General features: G+C 42.6%; 1 protein-coding gene across 1 annotated transcript in view; it reads left to right on the top strand.

Annotated features, from left to right (window-relative positions):
• The window catches only part of LOC124043661 (dolichyl-diphosphooligosaccharide--protein glycosyltransferase subunit STT3B-like), a 92,351-nt gene that overhangs the window by 30,563 nt on the left and 38,719 nt on the right, over nt 1-23,069 (top strand). The window contains exon 2 of the mRNA XM_046362466.1: nt 18,281-18,389. Within this exon, the coding sequence (XP_046218422.1) occupies nt 18,281-18,389 (109 nt within the window). The remainder of the gene's footprint in view (nt 1-18,280; nt 18,390-23,069) is intronic.

Here is a 23,069-nt window from a genome sequence, read left to right as displayed (position 1 = left end):
AATTGGCTAAGGTGTATGTAAACTTCTGACTTCAACTGTATATGCTTCTATAAACCAATGAGATGTGAGAGGCATGACTTGTACCTCATTCAGCTTCACGAATAGAACTGACTTCTATTTTAGTGTTTGGCAACGCAGACGCTCGTTGGTGCAATGATTTGAATAACATGCATGTGTATTTTGCAGTGCATGCGACGCGATTGCAGTGCATGCGATTGGTCTCGTTCTGCAGCCCCACTGTGATAAGAAACTTGCTCTTAAAGCTGGAAGTCTTTAAATAAGAAAGGAGCATAGCAGTTCGCTTTGAACTCTAACTGCTAGAGAATTCTGCAATATCTGCATATACTTTCATTGTTTTATAGGTTTGCAAGGCTGAATGATTATAGCATCCATGTAATGGTTGGTGTTTTCTAATACCTTTTTTTACAATAATAATTATGTAAATAGTTTAAATAAGTTGTGCTAACAGGTTGAAGTGAGACGTTGGCATATGCGTGTCTGGGTATGCGTGTCTGGGTATGCGTGTCTGGGTATGCGTGTCTGGGTATGCGTGTCTGGGTATGTGTGTCTGGAGCGGAGTTGAGCGGTAGCAAATCTTGCTCATGGAGTGGCTCCGCTAAAAACCGGTCCTTGCTCACAGGGGGGAAAAAACTGCAGCTCAATAAACAGGAAAAGGTGACTGGTATAGCACTCGTCATTTAAAATAGGCCACATGTCTTATTTAACAGCATATAAACACACTAAATAAGTCAAGAACTAGATAGGGAGCCTAAGAAGGACCAGAAATGAATTATTTAGGTTATATTATTTCAAGGCCTATAGCCTACAAAGAGATGGATTTGCGAGTGTAACACACTAAGCTGTCAGGGACATTGAGGCTCAGCATTTAAACAACATTTAGTTATATTTAATCATGGTCTATAAATTGTGCATATAGGCTGTGACTTTACTTAAAATGAAATACAAATTAAACAAAGGCCTTGGTAGGCTCAGTCTGCACTGTCTTTGAATTCATTTTTAGAAACACTAGTTTGGCCAGAGTGTCTTCAGGCTCATGTCATGGTGCCTGGAGAGCAGGCCAGCAGCGAAAGATTACCCTCGCCACACTTGCGGAGCCACTAGAGATGCAAAACACCCTTTGGGCCACTCTTGGCTGGTGTGCAGGAAGAATTTATTGTAATTCTGAAAGCCCTTGAAAGAGGCAATATGCCAGGCCTATTGGGGTGAAAAATCATTGATGGCCAATTGTATAAATAATAGAACAAAAATGAACAACTCAAGATTTGATTTTATTATAATTTTTTTTTTATAAATACTTTGCTACAATGAAACACTTAGCTAGCTACCCATCTTATTCTTTCTGTTAGCATGTGCACGTAGTTAGTGCACCATGCTTTTTAAGCAGTGGACACTTCATCATCGCACTCTTGGTCATCATATTTTATCAGTTTCTTTATGAAAATATTTAGCATACTTGATGACAGTAGCATAATTGATGACAGTAACTAAAGCAATGGGATATAGCAGCACGCAAGTAGATTACAAATGCATGCTGCCCTGAGCTTGTGAGGTGAGTGCCATTAGAAAGTAATTTGGAGTGGGCGAGAAGGCCGACCCTCCAGCCTTTTGGTAAACTTGCTCCAGTCAAAGTGGGCACGCTCCGCTCACATAATCTTGTACGGATGTTATTTAAGGACTGTTCTTAGTCTTTGACTTAGCGTCTCAGACAACCTCTTCCCACTCTCCCCCATCTCATGTTTCATGCTCATTTCAAAACGGCTCCTTGAAGTCTAGGGTGAGGTTTGCCAAGGAGGCTCCATTATGTGATTTTAACAGTCTTACTGAGGATTTCGCAACAAAGGTTATAGCACAAAAGCGAGGGCATTTCAAAATCAACTTTCTTCCTTAAAGCTGCGAGCAAGCTGCTTATTTACCCTGTGGTTAAACCCTTTTCTTCAGCAGGGATCTAAGTAGAAAGGTTTGTTATTAAACTGAATTATTCAATCTGACAATGACTTGGTCATTGCCTCCAATTAAATGTTTTTATTTTTCAATCTACATAAACCGTCCCATAGGTCACACATTTTAATAACCCAATGGATGGTAAACCAGGTTTTATCACAGATCAGGCTGCTGGCTGCTTCTGCCTTGATATTGTGCATCTGTAATAGATACCCCCTAAGTGGTCATACTTTATTTTTGTCCACTGACTGATTTCTGGTTTCCTTGAGTGTCAGTAAGGAGTCTAGATGAGCTGGCGTCCATTGAGCGGGACTGGCTGCTCACTTTGCTTTCCTTCACCCGATCAAAGGAAGGGCCACAACACACTTGGCAACTGCTTTATTCATATCTCAATTTCCGTTTTTGTTCTGAAAAAACCGCAATCTATCGAGTGTGAAATGGACTTCTGCACCACACACCCTCTTTAAAGTGTTTTAATAGAGCTCACCAGCTGTGCTTGCTCCACTGCCAGCCGCTGATGCCTGTACCATGAGGCTAAACAACCACCGTTTCCTTTGTCAGAAGCTGTGTACACACAGTGTTTAGAGTTTGGTCATGCAGTGTGGAGACTTGCTGAGCAATATTCGGAACTCTTCTAAAGCTTTGCGTTTCTTTGTTTTAGAACCAGCCTGACCTCTAGAGGTCCTGAACATGGTTAGCTAGCCCCCCCCCCCAGTCTGACTCTCATTGGGCCAGGCTACTGCTGAACTGTTCCTTGTGTGCATCGTCCATGACTGAGCTCATAGTTCTGTTTCTGCTGAGAGACAAAGTAAAACCATGCAGGGAGTGATAACGCACTGATTCGATGGCATACTCAGTCAGACAGCTGGTGTGTCAGGCATTAGCTTTCGAAGTCTGCTTCCTGTGTAAGTTTCTGAGAATTGTGCATATATTAAAATCCTTATTTGAACATTAAAATGTTTAGTATTAGCATAACTGGGCCTTTAGCAATAACACTGAATTGAAAGTAAAGTGTAATCTAGTGTCTAAATTCTCTTTTCCAGGAAAGGTTTGAAACAGTCAACTACTACGCCACACTCCTGTCCATTACTTCCTTTACTTGCCTTGGGGCTAAGGCAATAAGAATCGAGGGAAGTCTTTTATCAGACTGTGCCCCACTTTAAAATTGCCCTAGCAGCCATTTACAGTCACACTGTTTTATTTGCTCTTTGTCTTCATTCTGTCAATCTGGAGCTGTGTCGAGCAAATCAATGTTGAACAGCTCTTTTCTGTTGCCTTTTTGTTGGGTAGAAAGTTGAAAATCTGGTATTGAGGGAGCTCCATTCAAAGGACAATTTGCAAGCACAAAAGATTTGGGGGAAACATGAGTTGGGATGCATTTTTCAATGCAATTTCAAACAGCTTTCTTTCAATGTGTATATTTCTGTCATAGTTATGTCTGTGCTCGGCAGACTGCTTTACATAGCTTGTCATGTATTGATTTGAATAGACTGTTAAGTTACTTGCTTGTTGACATGATGGCAGTGTGCCCCAACTAGGAACTGAAGCAGCAGCCATCTGTTAGTTTCCCAACAACTCAGCCAGCTGGCTTGTTTTGAAAAGTAAAAAATGGTGACATTAGTTAGGCTTTAATGTGAGGAAATTAACGTGTTTCGTTGATAAATTGATAGTAGGTTTTTCATGGAATTAAAGGGAAGGTTCACCCATTTTGAATGTTATATTGTTTCTGTGCATCTGAGTGATGTTCCATCGATTCCATGGTTTATTTCTGAGTTCTTTGCGTTTAAGCAGGCAGAAATCCGGCCGGTATGATGTAGCACTGTGAAAAAGTCCCTCGCTACACTGGAAGTTAATAGGAATACAACTTTTAGATTGTGAAAAACCACATTGACCACATTTTACCAATTTTGTCTGAGTCTTTAGTCCAGGTTGCATTGCATGGTGCTGTTGCCTGAGATATTATAGAAAGGAGATGGGAATCCAATAAATATCAACCAATTGCGTTCACGTTGTCATGCTGCGTCACGCGGTTGCTAAGCTAATTGTCATGCAATCACTTCTCAAAGTCTGTGTATATGTCAACTTGCCTATTTTCCTCAAGTATGTAATGCCACGACTCCGAAGCTGTACGATAGTAGATAGCATTGACTTTGTTCTTGATGTTTTTGACAACAAGGGTAATATTCTCACATATGAACAATTTATAACATTGAAAGTTTCCAATACCTTTCAGAGTTTATTTCTGCTATCAAAGCTGTTCCCAGTGGTCTAACTACACTAATGAAAACTCATCTTAGCTTTGGTAATGATCACACAGTTTATCCAGAACTCAGTTTGGAAGGCATGAGCTTACATGAGAAATCTTGTAATAAATATATAAGATATTCTTCATTCACAAAACCAACTTACAGAGATGTTTCTGGAACATGCTTATTCCTGACATTGTCTGGAAAAATGCATGGATAAGGCCTTACAATTATTGTATATCAAATAAAGTTAAGGAAGTGCACTTTAAAATTTTACATAAGATATATCCATGATGACCAGGTGGCGAATCGCATCTCTGCATGTCTGGCAGACATATCAGTGTGGATGACGGATCACCACCTCAAGCTGAACCTCGGCAAGACGGAGCTGCTCTTCCTCCCGGGGAAGGACTGCCCGTTCCATGATCTCGCCATCACGGTTGACAACTCCATTGTGTCCTCCTCCCAGAGCGCCAAGAACCTTGGCATGATCCTGGACAACACCCTGTCGTTCTCAACTAACATCAAGGCGGTGGCCCGTTCCTGTAGGTTCATGCTCTACAACATCCGCAGAGTACGACCCTGCCTCACACAGGAAGCGGCGCAGGTCCTAATCCAGGCACTTGTCATCTCCCGTCTGGATTACTGCAACTCGCTGTTGGCTGGGCTCCCTGCCTGTGCCATTAAACCCCTTCAACTCATCCAGAACGCCGCAGCCCGTCTGGTGTTCAACCTTCCCAAGTTCTCTCACGTCACCCCGCTCCTCCGTTCTCTCCACTGGCTTCCAGTTGAAGCTCGCATCCGCTACAAGACCATGGTGCTTGCCTACGGAGCTGTGAGGGGAACGGCACCTCAGTACCTCCAGGCTCTGATCAGGCCCTACACCCAAACAAGGGCACTGCGTTCATCCACCTCTGGCCTGCTCGCCTCCCTACCACTGAGGAAGTACAGCTCCCGCTCAGCCCAGTCAAAACTGTTCGCTGCCCTGGCCCCCCCAATGGTGGAACAAACTCCCTCACGACGCCAGGACAGCGGAGTCAATCACCACCTTCCGGAGACACCTGAAACCCCACCTCTTTAAGGAATACCTAGGATAGGTTAAGTAATCCCTCTCACCCCACCCCCCCTAAGTTTTAGATGCACTATTGTTAAGTGACTGTCCCACTGGATGTCATAAGGTGAATGCACCAATTTGTAAGTCGCTCTGGATAAGAGCGTCTGCTAAATGACTTAAATGTTAAATGTTAAATGTTAATTCTATGATATCCGCATTTGTGGCTATTGATAATGTTTTTTTTCTGTGAAAAAGGTGAGAATCTTTCTCACTTGTTCTTTGAATGAAAAATACTTATTTACCATTATGAACACTACCTATGTTTTTGACATGAAGGATATAATATGTTACTATTGCAATGATAACATGACCATTGAAATGATTGTGAATGTTTTTATTGTGGCCAAATACTTTATACACAAGCAAAAATCCCCAAATTACACTTTTTTTTATTGAATTTAACTATTTTATTAAAACATTAACCCTAGTGAATAACAACAAGAATAACATTTTTCTGAATCATTAAGATTTTTTTTCAGTGACTACAATTGCACCAGAATTGTTTTAGTATTTTCTCGTTAATACCTTTGTTCTGTTTTGCATGATGTAACATAAATTGTTGATCCGTATTTTGAATATATATATATATATATATATATATATATTTTTTTTTTTTAAGATAGTAGCTAGCAAGTTAATTATCTCACATTTCGGGAAAGATTTCTAATGTTGTTGACGAAATTAGTGTAAATGTTGGGTTTTTGAGCTAGTGTCCAATTGACTCCCATTCAAAAATAAAAATATTAGACTCCCATTCACTCCTTGAAGGAGAGAGCTCCTTGTCCCAGAATGCACTGAGCGGCCCATTGACGTAGCATGGGCAACGTTTCCCATCTCAACGGTATATCTGCCGTTGTGCCTCAGAGTGGAGTCTGACATTCACACCTATCTGCAGGCTGAACATGGTGAGGTTGTAGACACCTAAATTGACAGTGCAGTTTGTTTTGGGTGATTTTACAGTTAAACGGCACTGACGTAAAGTAGCTAGTTATGAGCGAGGACGTCGTTGTCCCCATATTATTTAACCTCTTGCTCCTACTTGGCACGCAGGCGTCCCATCTAGAGCTCTGGAAATGCAAATGTGCTATGCTAAATACTAATAGTATTAGTTAAAACTCAAACGTTCATTAAAATACACATGCAAGGTATTGAATTAAAGCTACACTCGTTGTGAATCCAGGCAACAAGTCAGATTTTTACAATGCTTTTCGGCGAAAGCATGAGAAGCTATTATCTGATAGCATGTAACACCACAAAAGACCCGCAGGGGACGTAAACAAAAATAATTACCTTATTCGGCGCTACACAAACCGCACAATAAAATATAAAACATTCATTACCTTTGACCATCTTCTTTGTTGGCACTCCTAGATGTCCCATAATCACTATTGGGTCTTTTTCGATTAAATCGGTCCATATATAGCCTAGATATTGTTCTATGTAGACTGTGTGATAAACAAAAAAAATAGCGTTTCATAAAACAACGTCGTTTTTTAAAATTCAAAAAGTCGACGATAAACTTTCACAAAACACTTCGAAATACTTTTGTAATGCAACTTTAGGTATTAGTACACGTTAATAAGCGATAAAATTCATCAGGAGGCGATGTAAATTCTATAGGTGTCGTCTGGAAAAACATGTCCGGAGAGAGCTCGACCAAAACATCCGGTCGGAGACCGGAGGGAAGGAGTTCCCTTGATTCGGTTCAACCAAGAATCGAAGCTGAATCAAATGACAAGACTCTAGACATCGTGTGGAAGCTGTAGGCACTGAAACCTCGGTCTCATGTAATTCGGTTCACTTTGAACAATTCCTGGAAGTAGCGCAAGGATATTTATTTCCATTTTCAGTGATCAGGTTTTCCTGCGCTTTTCGATGAAACTCACGTTCTGTTATAGTCACAGCCGTGATTTAACCAGTTTTATAAACGTCTGAGTGTTTTCTATCCACACATACTAATCATATCATATACTATATTCCTGGCATGAGTAGCAGGGCGCTGAAATGTTGCGCGATTTTTAACAGAATGTTCGAAAAATTGGGGGGTAGGAGAAAGAGGTTAAAGTAACGTCGTAGTCAACATGGATAATAGAACTAATGCTTTAGTTAACCTCTCTGGGATAGGGGGATGCAAATGTCCCACTTGGCCAATTGCCAGGGAAAATGCAGAGCACCAGATTCAAATAAAATTCAAACTTTCATTAAATCACACATGCAAATTAAAGCTACACTCATTGTGAATCCAGCCAACATTGTCAGATTTCAAAATGGCTTTTCAGCGACAGCATAAGAAGCTATTATCTGATGATCGCAAAGCAGTAAAAAAGTAGCATATTTCAACCCTGCAAGGCGCTACACAACGCAGAAATAAAATATAAAACATGCCTTACCTTTGACGAGCTTCTTTTGTTGGCACTCCAATATGTCCCATAAACATCACAAATGGTCCTTTTGTTCGCTTTAATTCCATCCCTATATATCCAAAATGTCAATTTATTTGGCGCGTTTGATCCAGAAAAAAACAGCTTCCAATTTGCGCAACGTCACTACAAAATATCTGAAAAGTTGCCTGTAAACTTTGCCAAAACATTTCAAACTAGTTTTGTAATACAACTTCAGGTATTTTTAAACGTTAATAATCGATCAAATTGAAGCCGGGTCCATCTGTTTTCAATAGAGGACGAGAGGAAACGAACGCTACTTTTCAAGTTTTGGCCAACTCTCAACAGCGTTACCCTTTTTCCAGGATGGCCATACTTCTTCATTGCACAAAGGAATAACCTCAACCAATTTCCAGAGACTGGTGACATCCAGTGGAAGCGGTAGGAACTGCAAACAAGTGCCTAAGAAATATAATTTCCTCATGAGAACCCATTGAACAGACAGCGACCTCAAAAATAAATAATTCTGAATGGTTAGTCCTCGGGGTTTTGCCTGCTACATAAGTTCTGTTATACTCAGACATGATTCAAACAGTTTTTAGAAACATCAGTGTTCTATCCAAATCTACTAATAATATGCATATCTTATATTCTTGGCATGAGTAGCAGGAAGTTGAAATTGGGCACGCTATTTATCCAAAAGTGAAAATGCTGCCCCCTAATACCTTAAGTTAACCCGCTACAATCATGCAGTAACGTTAGTGTATAGTCGGTAAGCCGTTACACTGGTGGGCCCTGGTGGCAATAAAACCAAAAGCTTACCTTGGAAGAATTCCATTGTTGTGTTGGCTAGTCATAACCAGCTAGCTAACATGGCATCCCCTCTGTTTGAGCTGGGTGTTTGAGTAACTAAAGTCGCCGGCTGCATTTGCTAGCTAAGTGAACATTTTTTTGTCTCTTGCTTCTCCTTTGTTAAACTTTTCACCACATTTTATTCACAGCAGTGCTAGCTACCTGTGGCTTAGGACTTCTGTACTAGATTCATTCTCTTATCCTTTGATTGGGTGGACAACATGTCAGTTCATGCTGCAAGAGCTCTGATAGGTTGACGTCCTCTGGAAGCTGTCATAAATACAGAAGGCAGTGAGAACCAAGCACCTCCTAGATTTGTATTGAAGTCAATGTACCAAGAGGAGGACGGTAGCTAGCTGTCCTCTGGCTACATGGTGCTACCCTACAGATTGCTGTTTAGGCTACTGTAGACCATCATTGCAAAACGGTGTGTTTTATTAATTATTTGGTGACGTGAATATATTTAGTGTAGAATTAAAATGAAATGCATTGAGGATTGTCCTCCCCTTCCTCCACTGCTTGTTTGCTTGCCAGTCCGTAGAGAGACAGAATCGATTGTGGATTTTGTAGTCTACTTGAGCTGCAACAAATTTCCACAATTAAATTTTCAATGTCGCTTCCAACCTTATTATAACACCAATGAAACACTTCTTCACAAAAATATTTTTCTCACATATTAGTGTTATTTAACACTGTAAATTAAAGGATTGAGTGGTTTTGGGGGGATTTTTCCTTTAATATTTAACGATGTTCCACAGATGCTGATTTATCTTTAAGTGAGAAGCCATTCACATGATCAGATACAAGTTACTTGCTGAAACCGCAAATAACATGTTTACACTCAAATTGTGATTTTTATTGCTCATTCTGTAATCCCTGAAATGTTTGAATCATTAGCACCATTTGATATTCATCACTAGGGCTGTGGTGGTCTCACAATAATTGGACTGTTAATTAACAAACAAGTTTAACATCTCCAGGCCTCCACGGAGTCCATACATGCAAGCTGCTGATGGGAGCCTTTGGAACATCTACATAAATAAAAATAGTCTAAAACATTATGCAGAAGAACAGAGTATGGGTTCGCCTACTGCATGTTATCTGGCTATGCGCCATGCCATAGGCTGTAGGATTGTTCATTTACCTGACAGGATATGCCCATTTTGACATCGGATTTTACAGTAAGAGGAATATAATTTGACCTTGGCTGAATAAAATGGGAAGGATATGTTTCCCGTTCTTGAGCAAGGGCACATATGAAATGGCTATGATGAGCTTAAGTTTTCATTTGAAATATGCCCTATATGCTAGATTTTAAGGGGGGGGGCATGAAATTTGTATTCACTCAAAGGCGTGCACGTCCCCACGGCTCCATTTTTCAATGATGCCAGTTAGTCTACCTAGGTTTTCACTCTATGCGTTAACTACTGTTTTGAGGAGCACGCTCTCACTGTGCGACAGGTGATATTCTGTCCAGGCTCTGTATGCCATGTGCTCTCCAACCCTGTTCCTGCTGCTACCCAGTGCTTCATTTGGGAAACCAAGTGAAATTTGTTCGCCAACATCAATAGCAATATGCTTTCACAAACAAAAACATTTCACTAAATGTTGACATCCCCTCTGCACGCTCGAGAATGAAATAAAGGGAAGAGAGGAAGAGATTTAATCCCACCACTGTGCGCTTCTGTATAGCCGAAGGTAGTCACCCAATTATCATGAAAATGTTTTAAAGGTTCCCTATTACTAGGCAATTCTAAATCTAATACAAATTCATTAATGATGGGCTAACTGTAAGCCACCCTGCACAATCAATGAACCAAAAGCATCGCCTATGTTCTCTCCCAGACTCGTGGATATACATTTTGGAGCCTAGCATAAGGTAACCAGTCCATCCAGTATGCATAATTTAATAGTCCACATTCATTACTCAAATGTAATTTCATTTTAAAGTATAGGCTAGACCAATTTATGTAGCAAAGATATCTTAAAACAGTTTTTTTTCTGCCATGCCTAATATTTGGTATGCTATGCATTGTATAACAGCACAATCCTCATTTTAATACAGCTTTTTTTCCTTCTCTCTGGCCTGTGCTCATAAGCCTGTGCATAAGTGTATTTGTATACAGTGCATTCGGGAAGTATTCAGAACCCCCCCCCCCCCACACACACACACACACATTTTGTTACATTAAAGCCTAAAATGGATTTTTAAAATTATCCATCTACACAACATACCCCATAATGGCAAAGCGAATACAGGTTTTTAGAAATGTTTGTGTGTGTATACATATATAAAAAAAACATGTCTTATTTACATAAGTATTCAGACTTTGTTAGGAGACTCAAAATTGAGCTCAGGTGCATCCTGTTTCCATTTATCATCCTTGATGTTTTTACAACTTGATTGGAGTCCACCTGTGGTAAATTTAATTGATTGGACATTTGGAAAGGCACACACCTGTCTACATATAAGGTCCCACAGTTGACAGTGCAAAAACCAAGCCACGAGGTTGAAGGAATTGTCTGTAGAACTCCGAGACAGGATTGTGTCGAGGCACAGATCTGGGGGAGGGTCTTAAAACATTTCTGCAGCTTTTGAAGGTCCCCAAGAACACAGTGGCCTCATTCTTAAATGGAAGATGTTTGGAACCACCTAGACTCTTCCTAGAGCTAGCCACATGTCAATCGGAGGAGAATAGCCTTGGTCAGGGAGGTGACCAAGAACCCGACGGTCACTTTGTTCCTTTGTTGAGATAGGAGAACCATCTCTGCAGCACTCCACCAATCAGGCCTTTATGATAGTGGCCAGGTGTAAGTAACTCCTCAGTCACATGACCACTCTCTTGGCGTTTGCCAAAAGGCACCTAAAGACTCTGACCATGAAACAAGATTCTGGTCTGATGGAAACAAGATTGAACTCTTTGGCCTGAATTCCAAGCGTCACGTTCGGAGGAAACCTGGCACCACCCCTACGGTGAAACATGGTGGCTTGAACCCAATTTGAACATCTCTGGAGAGACTTGAAAATAGCTGTGCAGTTGTCCAACCTGACAGCACTTGAGAGGATCTGCAGAGAAGAATGGGAGAAACTCCCCAAATACAGGTGGGTAAGACGCACAAGATTCAAGGCTGTAATCCCTGCCAAATGTGCCTCAACAAAGTACTGAGCACAGTGAGTAACAATGTGATTTGTAAGTGTTTTATTTAATAAATTAGCAAACATTTCTAAAAGCCTGTTGATTTGTCATTATGGGGTATTCTGTGTAGATGACAGGCGGGTGGGGGACAATTTAGTGAATTTTAGAATAAGGCTGTAACGTAACAATGTGTAAAATCAAAGGTATGAAAGCTTTCCAAATGAGACAATGAAGCTCTGAGTACCAGCCCAATAGGATAACAGGTTGGGTACTACCAAAGCATGTCCAGAATGCATAAAACGAGATTGCGTGACTCAACAGTCACAATTGTACTGCATTCATGACTCATGACTGCCAGTGTGTTGGAAATACGAACAACGTAACAGCCCTATTCATCACATACTGATCTTTATGAGCCACTTCATTTTCTCCCCATTTTTTATTTATTTTTTAAAACTTGTCTGAAAGTTCAAGGCACTTGTCGTTGTATGCATTATACAGTAGCTCTCCTGGGGGATGGTTTGCCACCCTGCAACATTACAATTACAAACAATTTACTTTTTCTCTTTATAAAATAATTCCCTCATTCAATGAACCAGGAATCAAATTGTTAAGGTGGGCAAGGTAGCTAAGATTATCTATACTGAACAAAAATGTCAACACAACATTTTCAAAGATTTTACTGAGTTAGTTCATGTATGGAAGTCATTCAAATGCATCAGGCCCTAATCTATGGATTTCACATTACTGGGAATACAGATATGCATCTGTTGGTCACAGATTTTAAAAATAGGTTAAAGCTTGGATCAGAAAACCGGTCAGTACCTGATGTGACCACCATTTGCCTCATGAGGTGTGATCTCTCCTTTGCATAGATTTGATCAGGCTGTTGATTGGGGCCTGTGGAATCATGTCCCACTCCTCTTCAATGCCTGTGCGAAGTTGCTGGATATTGGCGGGAACTGAGAGACCCTGTCGTATACGTCGATCCAAAGCATTCCAAACATGCTCAGTGGGTTATCCTTACGACATGGGGCCTTGCATTATCATGCTGAAACATGAGGTGATGGCGGCGGATGAATGGCACGACAATGGGCCCCAGGATCGTGTCATGGTATCTCTGTGTTCAAATTGCCATCAGTAAAATGCAATTGTGCTGTCCGTAGCTTATGCCGGCCCACACCGTAAACCCACCTCTACCATGGGCCGCTGTTTTCACAACGTTGACATCAGAAAACACGCCCACATGATGCCATACACGTGGTCTGTGGTTGTGAGGCCGGTTGAATGTACTGCCTATTTCGCAAAAAAATATTTTTTTTTAGAGGCGACTTGTGTTTGAGAAATTAACATGACGTTTTCTGGACATTTCTGCAGTCAGCATGCCTATTGCAAGCAATTGCACATTTTAGAATTGTTCCCAGCACAAGGTGCGCCTATAATGTTAATGCCGTTTAATCAGCTTGATATGCCACACCTGTCAGGTGGATGGATTATCTTGGCGAATAAGAAATAATCACAAACAGGGATGTAAACACATTTCTAGGAATATTTTACATGGCCAGTATATGATAGAGGAGAAGCCTAACCAATTCTCAGCGCTTGAGATGTACAGTTTTACAACCGGCAATTCAGATCAGAGTAGCCTAATTGTTTGTGGTTTTTGTGAATTGTATTTAAAATGACTTGGCCATTCTGCCAACTTTTACCTATATTCTTGTCTGACTATTGTCGAGTCCTCGTAATATTTTTTTCTTTCCTGCTCTTGTTCATGCAAACACCACTACATCAGCAGTGACTTAACTTGCTCACCAGTATACAGGCTTGATTAAGTAATTACAGCTAACATTTTAAATCCAGAATGAACTAATTTCTTGTAGCATCTGCACGATATTGCCATTAAACTTCCACAATGCAATTATTTAATGGGTTAAAGAGCACTGAGCTCAGTAATTTAACCATATCATGTGAAACTATAGGAATTATCCCTCATCATTCACCAAAACGTCTTCTCCTGCTTCTGTCGTATCCGTTGGACACTACAGTATTATATTAGTTTTGGCTCTTGTCCAGTAAACCAGTGCCACCCTCTTCCACAAGCATGGTCATGTGTGCATGCGGTCAGAAGGGGAACAGGCTGTATGTGCGCAGTCCTGACTAGCGGGTGGGGCATCCCCGAGTGCCATTGAGTCGGATGGAAAGTAGCCAAGGCTGGGTCCACTGCGCGAGCCTTGCCTGGCGGTCCTTAATCGCCCATGGGTCTCTTAGAGTCTACTGTAAGGATTCCACAATCAAAAGAAATCAGCTAAGACCTCAGGAAAAAGAAATTGACCTCACGAGTCTGGTTCATCCTTGGGAGCTATTTCCAAATTCCTGAAGGTACCACGTTCATCTGTACAAACAATAGTACGCAAGTATAAACACCATGGGCCCACGAAGCTGTCATACCGCTCAGGAAGGAAATGCGTTCCGTCTCCTAGAGATGAATGTACTTTGGTGTGAAATGTGCAAAATAGATGGTATCATGAGGAAGAGATTGTGTGGATATATATTGAAGCATCATCTCAATACATCAGTCAGGAAGTTAAAAGCTTGGTGGCAAATGGGTCTTCCGAATGGACAATGACCCCAAGCATACTTCCAAAGTTATGGCAAAATGGCTTAAGGACAACAGGTCACAAAGCCCTGACCTCAATCCCATAGAAAATTTGTGGGCAGAACTGAAAAAGCATGTGTGAGCAAGGAGGCCTACAAACCTGACTCAATTACACCAGCTCTGTCAGGAGCAATGGGCCAAAATTCACCCAACTTATTGTGGGAAACTTGTGGAAGGCTACTCAAAACGTTTGACCCAAGTAAAACTATTTTAAAGGCGGTCCTTCCAAATATTTGAGTGTATGTAAACTTCTGACCCACTGGGAATGTGATGAAAGAAATTAAAGCTGAAATCATTCTACTATTTCTGACATTTCACATTCGTAAAATAAAGTGGTGATCCTCACTGACCTGAGACAGGAATTTGTACTAGGATTAAATGTCAGGAATTGTGAAAAATTGAGTTTACATGCACCTTAGCCAAATACATTTAATCATCTGACTTCAACTGTACATAGTTGTAATCCTGTTATTCAAATGATAGTGGGCCAGGCACCCTGGCTACTTTTTAGGTGGCAACTCAGAATATTACTCCTAACCTCTTAGTTGACATTTGCATTTTCTCTATCTGTTTTGAAGGCCTGTCACTCTTATGCAGGAGTCAGAATACAAGTATGGATTTGTTGGTCCCCATAGAATTCATTTGGTATTTATTTGCATTTCTCGCCCAATACAATGCCCCCCCCCCTCTCTCTATCTGAAATTACAAAATACCTGCCATAGGTGTGTGAAGTCGGTATTTGGTACCACTGTGTGGTTAATTCCCTAAACTGTCGCACTATTCATAGTGTGAGCTGAGCAGGCTGGAACTAAAGTCAGTTTGGTAATTTACCCAGGAGCAGGGCAGGAAAACCAATGATGCATTTGATTGTGGTTACCAAAGTGCGAGGCATTACCGGGTCATAAATCACAAAGGAATCAATGTTTTTCTTGCAGTGAATGGGGGCTTTGTAACAATGGGTAACTTGTAACGGGCATCGTCAAAATGAGTTTTGACCCTTGAGGGCATCCTCAAATGCACAAGATGCTGTGAGTAATTTTCATTATGCAATGAGATTTGCTCCAGAGTTGACACGTTAGACAAAATCCTGAGGCCAGAAGGAATTTGAAATGGTAGGTGTTTTTTGACGCTCACCTGCTCACTAGTTTGTGATGCAGTGATGTTCTGTCAGCCGGGACCGACTCTGCCAATTATGCATTAAATTGCTATTGCGCTTGGCCGGCCACATTATCCTCATCGAAGTGACAAGCTCGGATCTGCTCTCAATGAGCTCATTGGGAAAATGTGTTTTTGTGACGAAGGCGAGGCAGTGGGTGAAGTATTTTAAGTGCTTTCTGTGGTTCTCTTTATTTCCGCCTCTGTGCTTTGACAGTTGACAAACAATAGGTTTTCTGAGTGGTTAACTTGCGGCGATACGGGCTCTCTGCTGGGTTACTCTTTATACCTGGCTGCATTTGACCCATTCTGGTCTCTCCCTGCACCAACGTTGGAGAAAGAAACACTGGTTTTGCTGGCTATTGCTCAGTGTTGTGATTTTTGTTCCAGCTGGACAAACTTGCGAAGATGTCTGGTCTCGGACCTCATGCTGAGTTCAAGGTTATCGAGTAATGTGATCTGAATGCTTGAGCCACAAAAAAAACAGGTTGCACGGAAACCTGGTTATTGACTAGAGTTTGGCCACCAGGCACTTTTAGCAAAGTATTTTGGCGCCTCCTTTTCCCATCTGCAGACCTTCAGGTGAATCGTGTAGAAGAAAAGGCGCCACGGAGCGATTTTAGAGCTCCTCTACATGCCAGCCATTTTGGGATGTTTGTGTGAGCTGCTCGTGTCGGGTCTTAGACCTCACGAGTCCAGGTTATAGAGTAATGTGATCGGAATGTTTATCCCTGTGGCTCAAGCAGTCTTAGTTCCTCACTGTGAATGAGCCAGCTTGTCAATGCTCATTATGTTCACTGCAATAGGTGTGTGTGTGTGTGTGTGTGTGTGTGTGTGTGTGTGTGTGTGTGTGTGTGCGCACCAGTAGCTTGGTCTCACTGAACTTGTCAGTCAGTGAGTGATGAATGAGCCATAAGCGAGGGCATGTCATATTCTACTTGAAAGTGAAGCTGCGACAGGGAGTGCACCAGCCCTGCGAGTATGAATAGTGTTCGTTTACATCATTTTTCTTCTTTGTTCCTCACTGGCTTTTGTCATACTGTTCAAAGCCTCTTTCCTCAATACCAGAAATCCATGTAGAAGCGCCAAAACGTTAAATCTCCCATGTGTCCAAACAGAGAAGATGATAAAAGATTTTAAACACAAACCTAGAAAATACGCTAGCTATATTTCCTTCAAATTGACTTATTGCAGATAAAAGGCTATATGTGATGTTGTGCACAAAATACCCTTTGCAGTTACAGTTCCATGTACCAAAATATTATTTAAGTTAAATGGGTTTCAGTCGAATTTTCAACTCTACTGAAAGTTCCCTCACACTTATTGTGTTATGTTGCGAGTGTGCCCACTTTGCTATTGGCATGTACAGTCTAGCCAACAGCGCTATCGGCGTGCTGTTGGCAACAGCGCATGTGTAGCCTACATGAGATTGTTATGGACATCATGTCACCAGAATAAGACCATCGATATTTATTGGAAAGGGTCATCAAGCTCATAGCCTTGCACTTTCACCCAAGTTTACTTTGATATGATGGTTATATATTTGCTCATTAAAAGCACTACCACTCATTTCTGCAAGATTCGTTTTACCAAAGCAAAATCCTGCATTTTCCGTATTTTGCCCTTTGTCGCTATTTTGTCAATTTTTACCGACGATTGTTCTGTTTCCATCAGGCCTGTAATGACATTTATGTCCGACGTTAACTTTACTTGCGTAGAAAGGTTGCATGGGAACCTAGAATTAGGCCACAATGTGCATTATTAAAGGAAAGGATGTTGGCCTTCTCCTTTCCTCACCTGCAGATACATGTCCTTCAGGTGAGTTGTGTCAAAGGAAAAAGCACCTTGCAGTGATTTTAATGAGCTTCTCCACACGACCAGCCGTTTGTGTGAGTGTGTGAGCTGCTCGTGTCTCCCAACAGTTCAGTGACTGTGTGCTGGCCATCATCCTCCCCCCTTCACTCAAATCTCTTGCCTCCTGAATCATCTGCTATGGAGACAGTATTAGGGAAGGATGCTGCTATTTATTGTGCTTGGGGATTGCTGACATACCAGTGTCAGGGCTGTTTCTGCAGACAAGCGTGATCTATCACAAGGATGGATGTGCTTATTTCAGAGCCACGGGTGCATCACATTGATTGCACAACAATGACTCATGAAGTGTATTTCACTCTGGTTACATCAACTGTCCCCTACATATAAAACGGTTTATTTGTTTTTCACTTCATCTAAAACCACTGCCTTGCACTATCATGCTGAGCCATAGGAAGATTTCAGATATTATTCTAACTCATGGCCTAGCATGGAATCTAAGCAAGCAACCACGTATTAATCTGTATGCACGAAACGTAGCTTTGAGCAGACATTTCAGCACTTAAAAAAAAAAAAACATTTTTTTTTGGAGAATTAAATGTAAACTAGATGTTTCAAGAGTGGAGATGTCAAGCGAACCAAGCCAACTCTGTTCTGGTTGGATTTTTTGGGATGTCTCGGTAGGGTTAGATAGTTGGGAATTGTCCAAACTTGCACTAGCAGTGGACTCTTCAAGGATGTCGTAACAGGTAGGTCTAGGCCTACCTGCTTTCTGTTGTCACTTAACTCTGTGGGCTGGGACATAGGCTGCCTTTTTGTAGAATATGGAAATAATAAGGCTATTATTTCAAAATGAATATTTGTTTGGACATTCAACAAATGTCTGAGATATTTGTACTAGCTGCCTGCTTTGTGCCACTGTTATTTGCCTTGGTACCAACCTAAGCCATCTTCTCTCCCCACAGGTTCAACTACAGGTCAACACATCACCTGACCACAAATGGGTTTTACGAGTTCCTCAACTGGTTTGACGAGCGGTCATGGTACCCCTTGGGGAGGATCGTGGGGGGCACAGTAAGTTTAACATGTTCCCTGCTGTGATCATGCTGAAATCATCCCAATCTGAAAACAAACCAGGTGGGAAGAACACATTGCATATACAGTGCTTTCGGAATGTATTCAGACCCCTTGACCTTTTACACATTTTGTTACATTACAGCTTTATTCTACAATGGATAAAATAGGCGTTGCCCCCCTCCCCCCAATCTACACACAATACCCCATAATGACGAAGCAAAAGCAGGTTTTTCGACACTTTAGCAAATGTATTAACCCCCCGCCAGAAATATCAGAATTACTTAAGTATTCTGACCCTTTACTTTGTTGAAGCACATTTGGCAGTGATTACATCCTCAAGTCTTCTTGGGTATGACACTACAAGCTTGGCACACCTGTATTTGGGGAGTTTCTCCTATTCTTGTCTGTAGATCCTCTCAATCTGTCAGGTTGGACTTGGCGTGTCGCTGTACAGCTATTTTCAGGTCTCTCCGGAAATGTTTGATCAGGTTCAAGTCTGGGCTCTGGCTGGGCCACTCAGTGACATTTAGAGACTTGTCCCAAAGCCACTCCTGTGTCTTGGCGGTGTGCTTAGGGTCATTGTCCTGTTGGAAGGTGAACCTTCACCCCTGTCTGAGGTCCTAAGAGCTCTGGTGCAGGTTTACATCAAGGATCTCTCTGTACTTTGCTCCGTTCATCTTTCCCTTACTGGTCTCCCAGTCCCTGCCGCTGAAAAACATCCCCACAGCATGATGCTGCCACCACCATGCTTCACCCTGCCAGGTTTCCTCCGGATGTGACACTCAGGCCATAGAGTTAAATCTTGGTTTAATCAGACCAGAGAATCTTGTATCTCATGAGTCCTTAGTGACTTTCAGCAAACTCCAGTTGGGCTGTGTTGTCTTTTACTTTGAGTGGCTTCTGTCTGGCCAATCTACCAGAAAGGCCTAATTGGTTCTGCAGAGATGGTTGTCCTTCTGGAAGGTTCTCCGTCTCCACAGATGAACTCTGGAGCTCTGTCAGAGTGACCATTTGATTCTCGGCTAGTTCCATGACCAAGGCTCTTCTCCCTGGATGGCTGTTTGTACGAGTGGCCAGCTCTAGGAAGTGTCTTGGTGGTTCCAAACTTTTTCAGTTTAAATATAATGGAGGCCACTGTGTTCTTGGGGACCTAAAATGCTGCAGACACTTCATGGTACGATTCCCCAGATCTGTGCCTCGACGCAATCCTGTCTTGGACCGCTATGGACAATTCCTTAGACCCCATTGCTTCTCTTTTTTTATTTAATCCGTTTTAGAATAAGGCTGTAATTAAATGTGGAAAATGGGAAGGGGTCTGAATGCTTTCCGAATGCACTGTAGATATAGGCCTAGACTCTGGTGTTCTAGTGGTTGGGGGGTTAAATGAGAAAGCACCATGGACCGTACCGTTTCATAAGCCTCCCCAGCGCTCTCAGGTCTGTCATGCATCGGCAGCAACCAGTGAGCTTTTAACTTGAGGGATTGCACATGACTGCCATTGATCGTGCGGTTTACCAACAGGACCTGCTGTTGAAATCGCAACCTTTTTCACCGTGAGTTACTACCTGCCGATTCTGTAAGATTTATCGCCCACGCTCCTCTCTCGGCAGAGCCTCTTTTTTTTGGGGGGGGGGGCTGCCCTGTAAACTGCACTGAAGCGCTGTGAATAAAATACTACCCTGCTCTTCCTCACAGCTCCCGACATGTCTCTCTGTACTGTAATCAGATGCTTAATGGGGCGTTTTTTTTATACCAGCCTTGTTACGGGAAAACCTTTTAAAATGGCTCCTTGTGTTATCTCGTCACTTACTCCACCTAGGTTGGCGTCTGAAGTTTCACTCTGTTCCCTGTTGTGTACAGTGTACTTAGTCCAGGGTGGTGGGAGAGAAGCACCGAGCACTTAAGACAGCCAGACATGCCTGCACTCAGTACTGTCGGCAGTCGTTTTAGCAGCAGCAGATATTGCCCCGTCGGAATATAGGCTAGTAGCAGTTGCAGGTGTTGCTGTTTAGCAGCAATGGATTCAGTCAATCTGCACAAGGGATCCGAACTTCCTAACCTACACCCTAACATGTCTATATCTGTAGGCAGTGGACAGTACTGCTGCTCAGTGTGCCAGGGTTTAGCCAGCAGGTGTGTCAGATGCTGGGTACACCGAATGCAAATGCCCAGCAACATGCAAAGCGAGGGAAGATCCAGGTACAGTGCCTCTGCTGCTGCTAAACTTTTTGCCATGTGTCAGCTACCTGGCTCAATATATTCTGTTTTTATCTCTAGACCCCCGCCCCCACCACCATCACCACATGATTACGCAAAGAAGGTGAAGTGTTTCCCTCAGCTGTCCTGATAATACTTACAGGCTATGAGGTATGAAGGGCCTTTGAATTTTATTCAGGCAGCCTTAATGGTCCTCAAACCTGGATCGCTAATGGAATGTTACAAATCACCTCTTCTGAACACACTGGTTCTATGAAGTCCTTGTCAGAAATCACACCAGTTGTGGGAATACTGTAGAGTAGAAGCAAATTAGCTCACACTATTTGTCTATGACAGTTAAGAGAATATAGGGAATGCAGTCCTACACAATGCATGGCTATTGCTTTTGCGGTGACCGTATTACAGCCATACCGGCAGTCATGAGTCATGACCGCAGTCAAATTGTACGTGAACGCCGGGTCACGGTCATCTCTTATGCGCTCTGGACAAGCGTTGGCAGGACCCAACTCGCTAATGTCCTTGTACTCAGCGCGCTATTGTCCCTCAACACTGAAAACAATGCAAATGCAAGAGTATCATGCTTTTAAAACTCCGCTCACTGTGATCGATCAATTTGAACAGGTTGAAACTGAGTGGAAAACATTGGCGGTTTCAAAGCCAAACAATGAAATGGACAGCGCTTTCTAAGGTGATTTAATTCAGAACACCCATACACATATTTGAGCTTATGCATAGGCCTATACAGTTAATTTGGAAAGTATACAAGACCCCCCACCACAGTTGACAGTGCATGCCAGAGCAAAAAAACGAAGCAATGAGTTTGAAGGAATTGTTAGTAGAGCTCAGACAGGATTGTGTCGAGGCACAGATCTGGGGAAGGGTAGCAAAACCTTGCTGCAGCATTGAACACAGTGGCATCCATTGTTCTTAAATTGAAGAAGTTTGGAACCAAGACTCTTCCTAGAGCTGGCAGCCTGACCAAACTTAGCAATCGGGGGAGAAGGGCCTTGGTCAGGGAAGTGACAAGAACCCGATGGTCAGTCTGACAGAGCTCCAGACTTCCTCGGTGGAGGTGGTGGTGGCAGCATCATGCTGTGTGGATGTTTTTCAGCGGCAGGAACTGGGAGACTAGTCAGGTTCGATGTAAAGATGACCAGAGAAATGGAGATCCTGCTCCAGAGCGCTCAGGATCTCCGACCGGTGTGAAGGTTCACATTCCAACAGGACAGCGACCCTAAGCACACAGCCAAGACCACGCTGGAGTTCCTCAGTGTTCCTGAATGCGCAGAGGGGTGTTCAACAATTTCATGACAATAACCGGCTGATGGTTTCATGACTGCCACAGCCCCTATGCATGACAAATCCCCGGAAGGAATAACTGAGTTACAACACAATCACCTAATGATTTGGATCATGTCGTGCATCTTGACGATATCAAATGGAATCCATTCCGTGCAGTTAGGAAAACCTTGGGTGAGTTTCACCGACTTTCGCAGGCATTCCAGAACCACTTCAACACCTGAATAGTGTGTCACTCTGCCTTTTTCTTCAGTGGTATTCAACAACAACAACAAACCATTTCGCTAGTCTGCAGTAATTGTAGCACCTCTCCGAGTCTCCGAACAGGGATCCTAAGCAGTGTGCCGCCCCCCACCTCTGCCTCGTTTATCCCGCCCCGCCATCAGCTCGCCTTCTCTCCCCTCTATTCAGTCTGCTTCAAATGAGTCTTGACAGCCCTCATTAATTGTGTATGATAACACGGGTCCCCCTTTTGCACATGATGGGTCACACCGTTTGGAGAGGGAGGAGCAGGTCTCGGTAAATGTCGTCAGTGAGTGCCTCTCTGCGGATCCCTAGTCTTTTCTCTCCCACTCTCAAGGGGGATATCTGCCAGCCGCTCCCTCTCCAGAGTCGTAGATAAGATTTTGAGGGCTGAATAAATGTGACACTGCTTAACCATAGGGCTCTGTCAAGCCAATAAACCGCCCTTTGTTACTGTAGAGAAATGGAGCAGGCACATTTTTCACGCTGACGGGCCTAAATGTGACTCTATATGTGGGTGGTGGGGGGGTGCGTGCAGACTACAGAGAGCCCAGCATCTGTTCTGGGGGAAACCAAACGGTGATTACTTCAGCTTTTTGTTTTAACCGAAGTAGCATTAGCCGAGGCTCTAGCTCAATCCCCAGGTCAGGGAAACTGGGTTGGATGATTTGGGAGAGAGGTGCAATAAGACTATGGTCGATAAAGTTTAGCACGCCTAGGCTACTACTAGCTAATTAAAAACGAGAAGCACGTCAGGCAGAGACGAGCCGAAGTCCGCTGGACTTGTCTCTGCGTGGCGTATAGCATACATCAGGGCGTCACTCACACTTAGACACAGCCCCTCTGACTTCAGGAAGGTTTCACACGAGCCTAATTAGGCCCGGGTCTCATGAGTTTATAGGCAGAGAGCTGTACGCT

Source organism: Oncorhynchus gorbuscha, linkage group LG09 (assembly GCF_021184085.1).
Source record: "Oncorhynchus gorbuscha isolate QuinsamMale2020 ecotype Even-year linkage group LG09, OgorEven_v1.0, whole genome shotgun sequence".
Taxonomy (NCBI): Eukaryota; Metazoa; Chordata; class Actinopteri; order Salmoniformes; family Salmonidae; genus Oncorhynchus; species Oncorhynchus gorbuscha.
The sequence above is the reverse complement of the archived record's forward strand: the minus strand, read 5'-3'. Positions and strand labels throughout refer to the sequence as shown.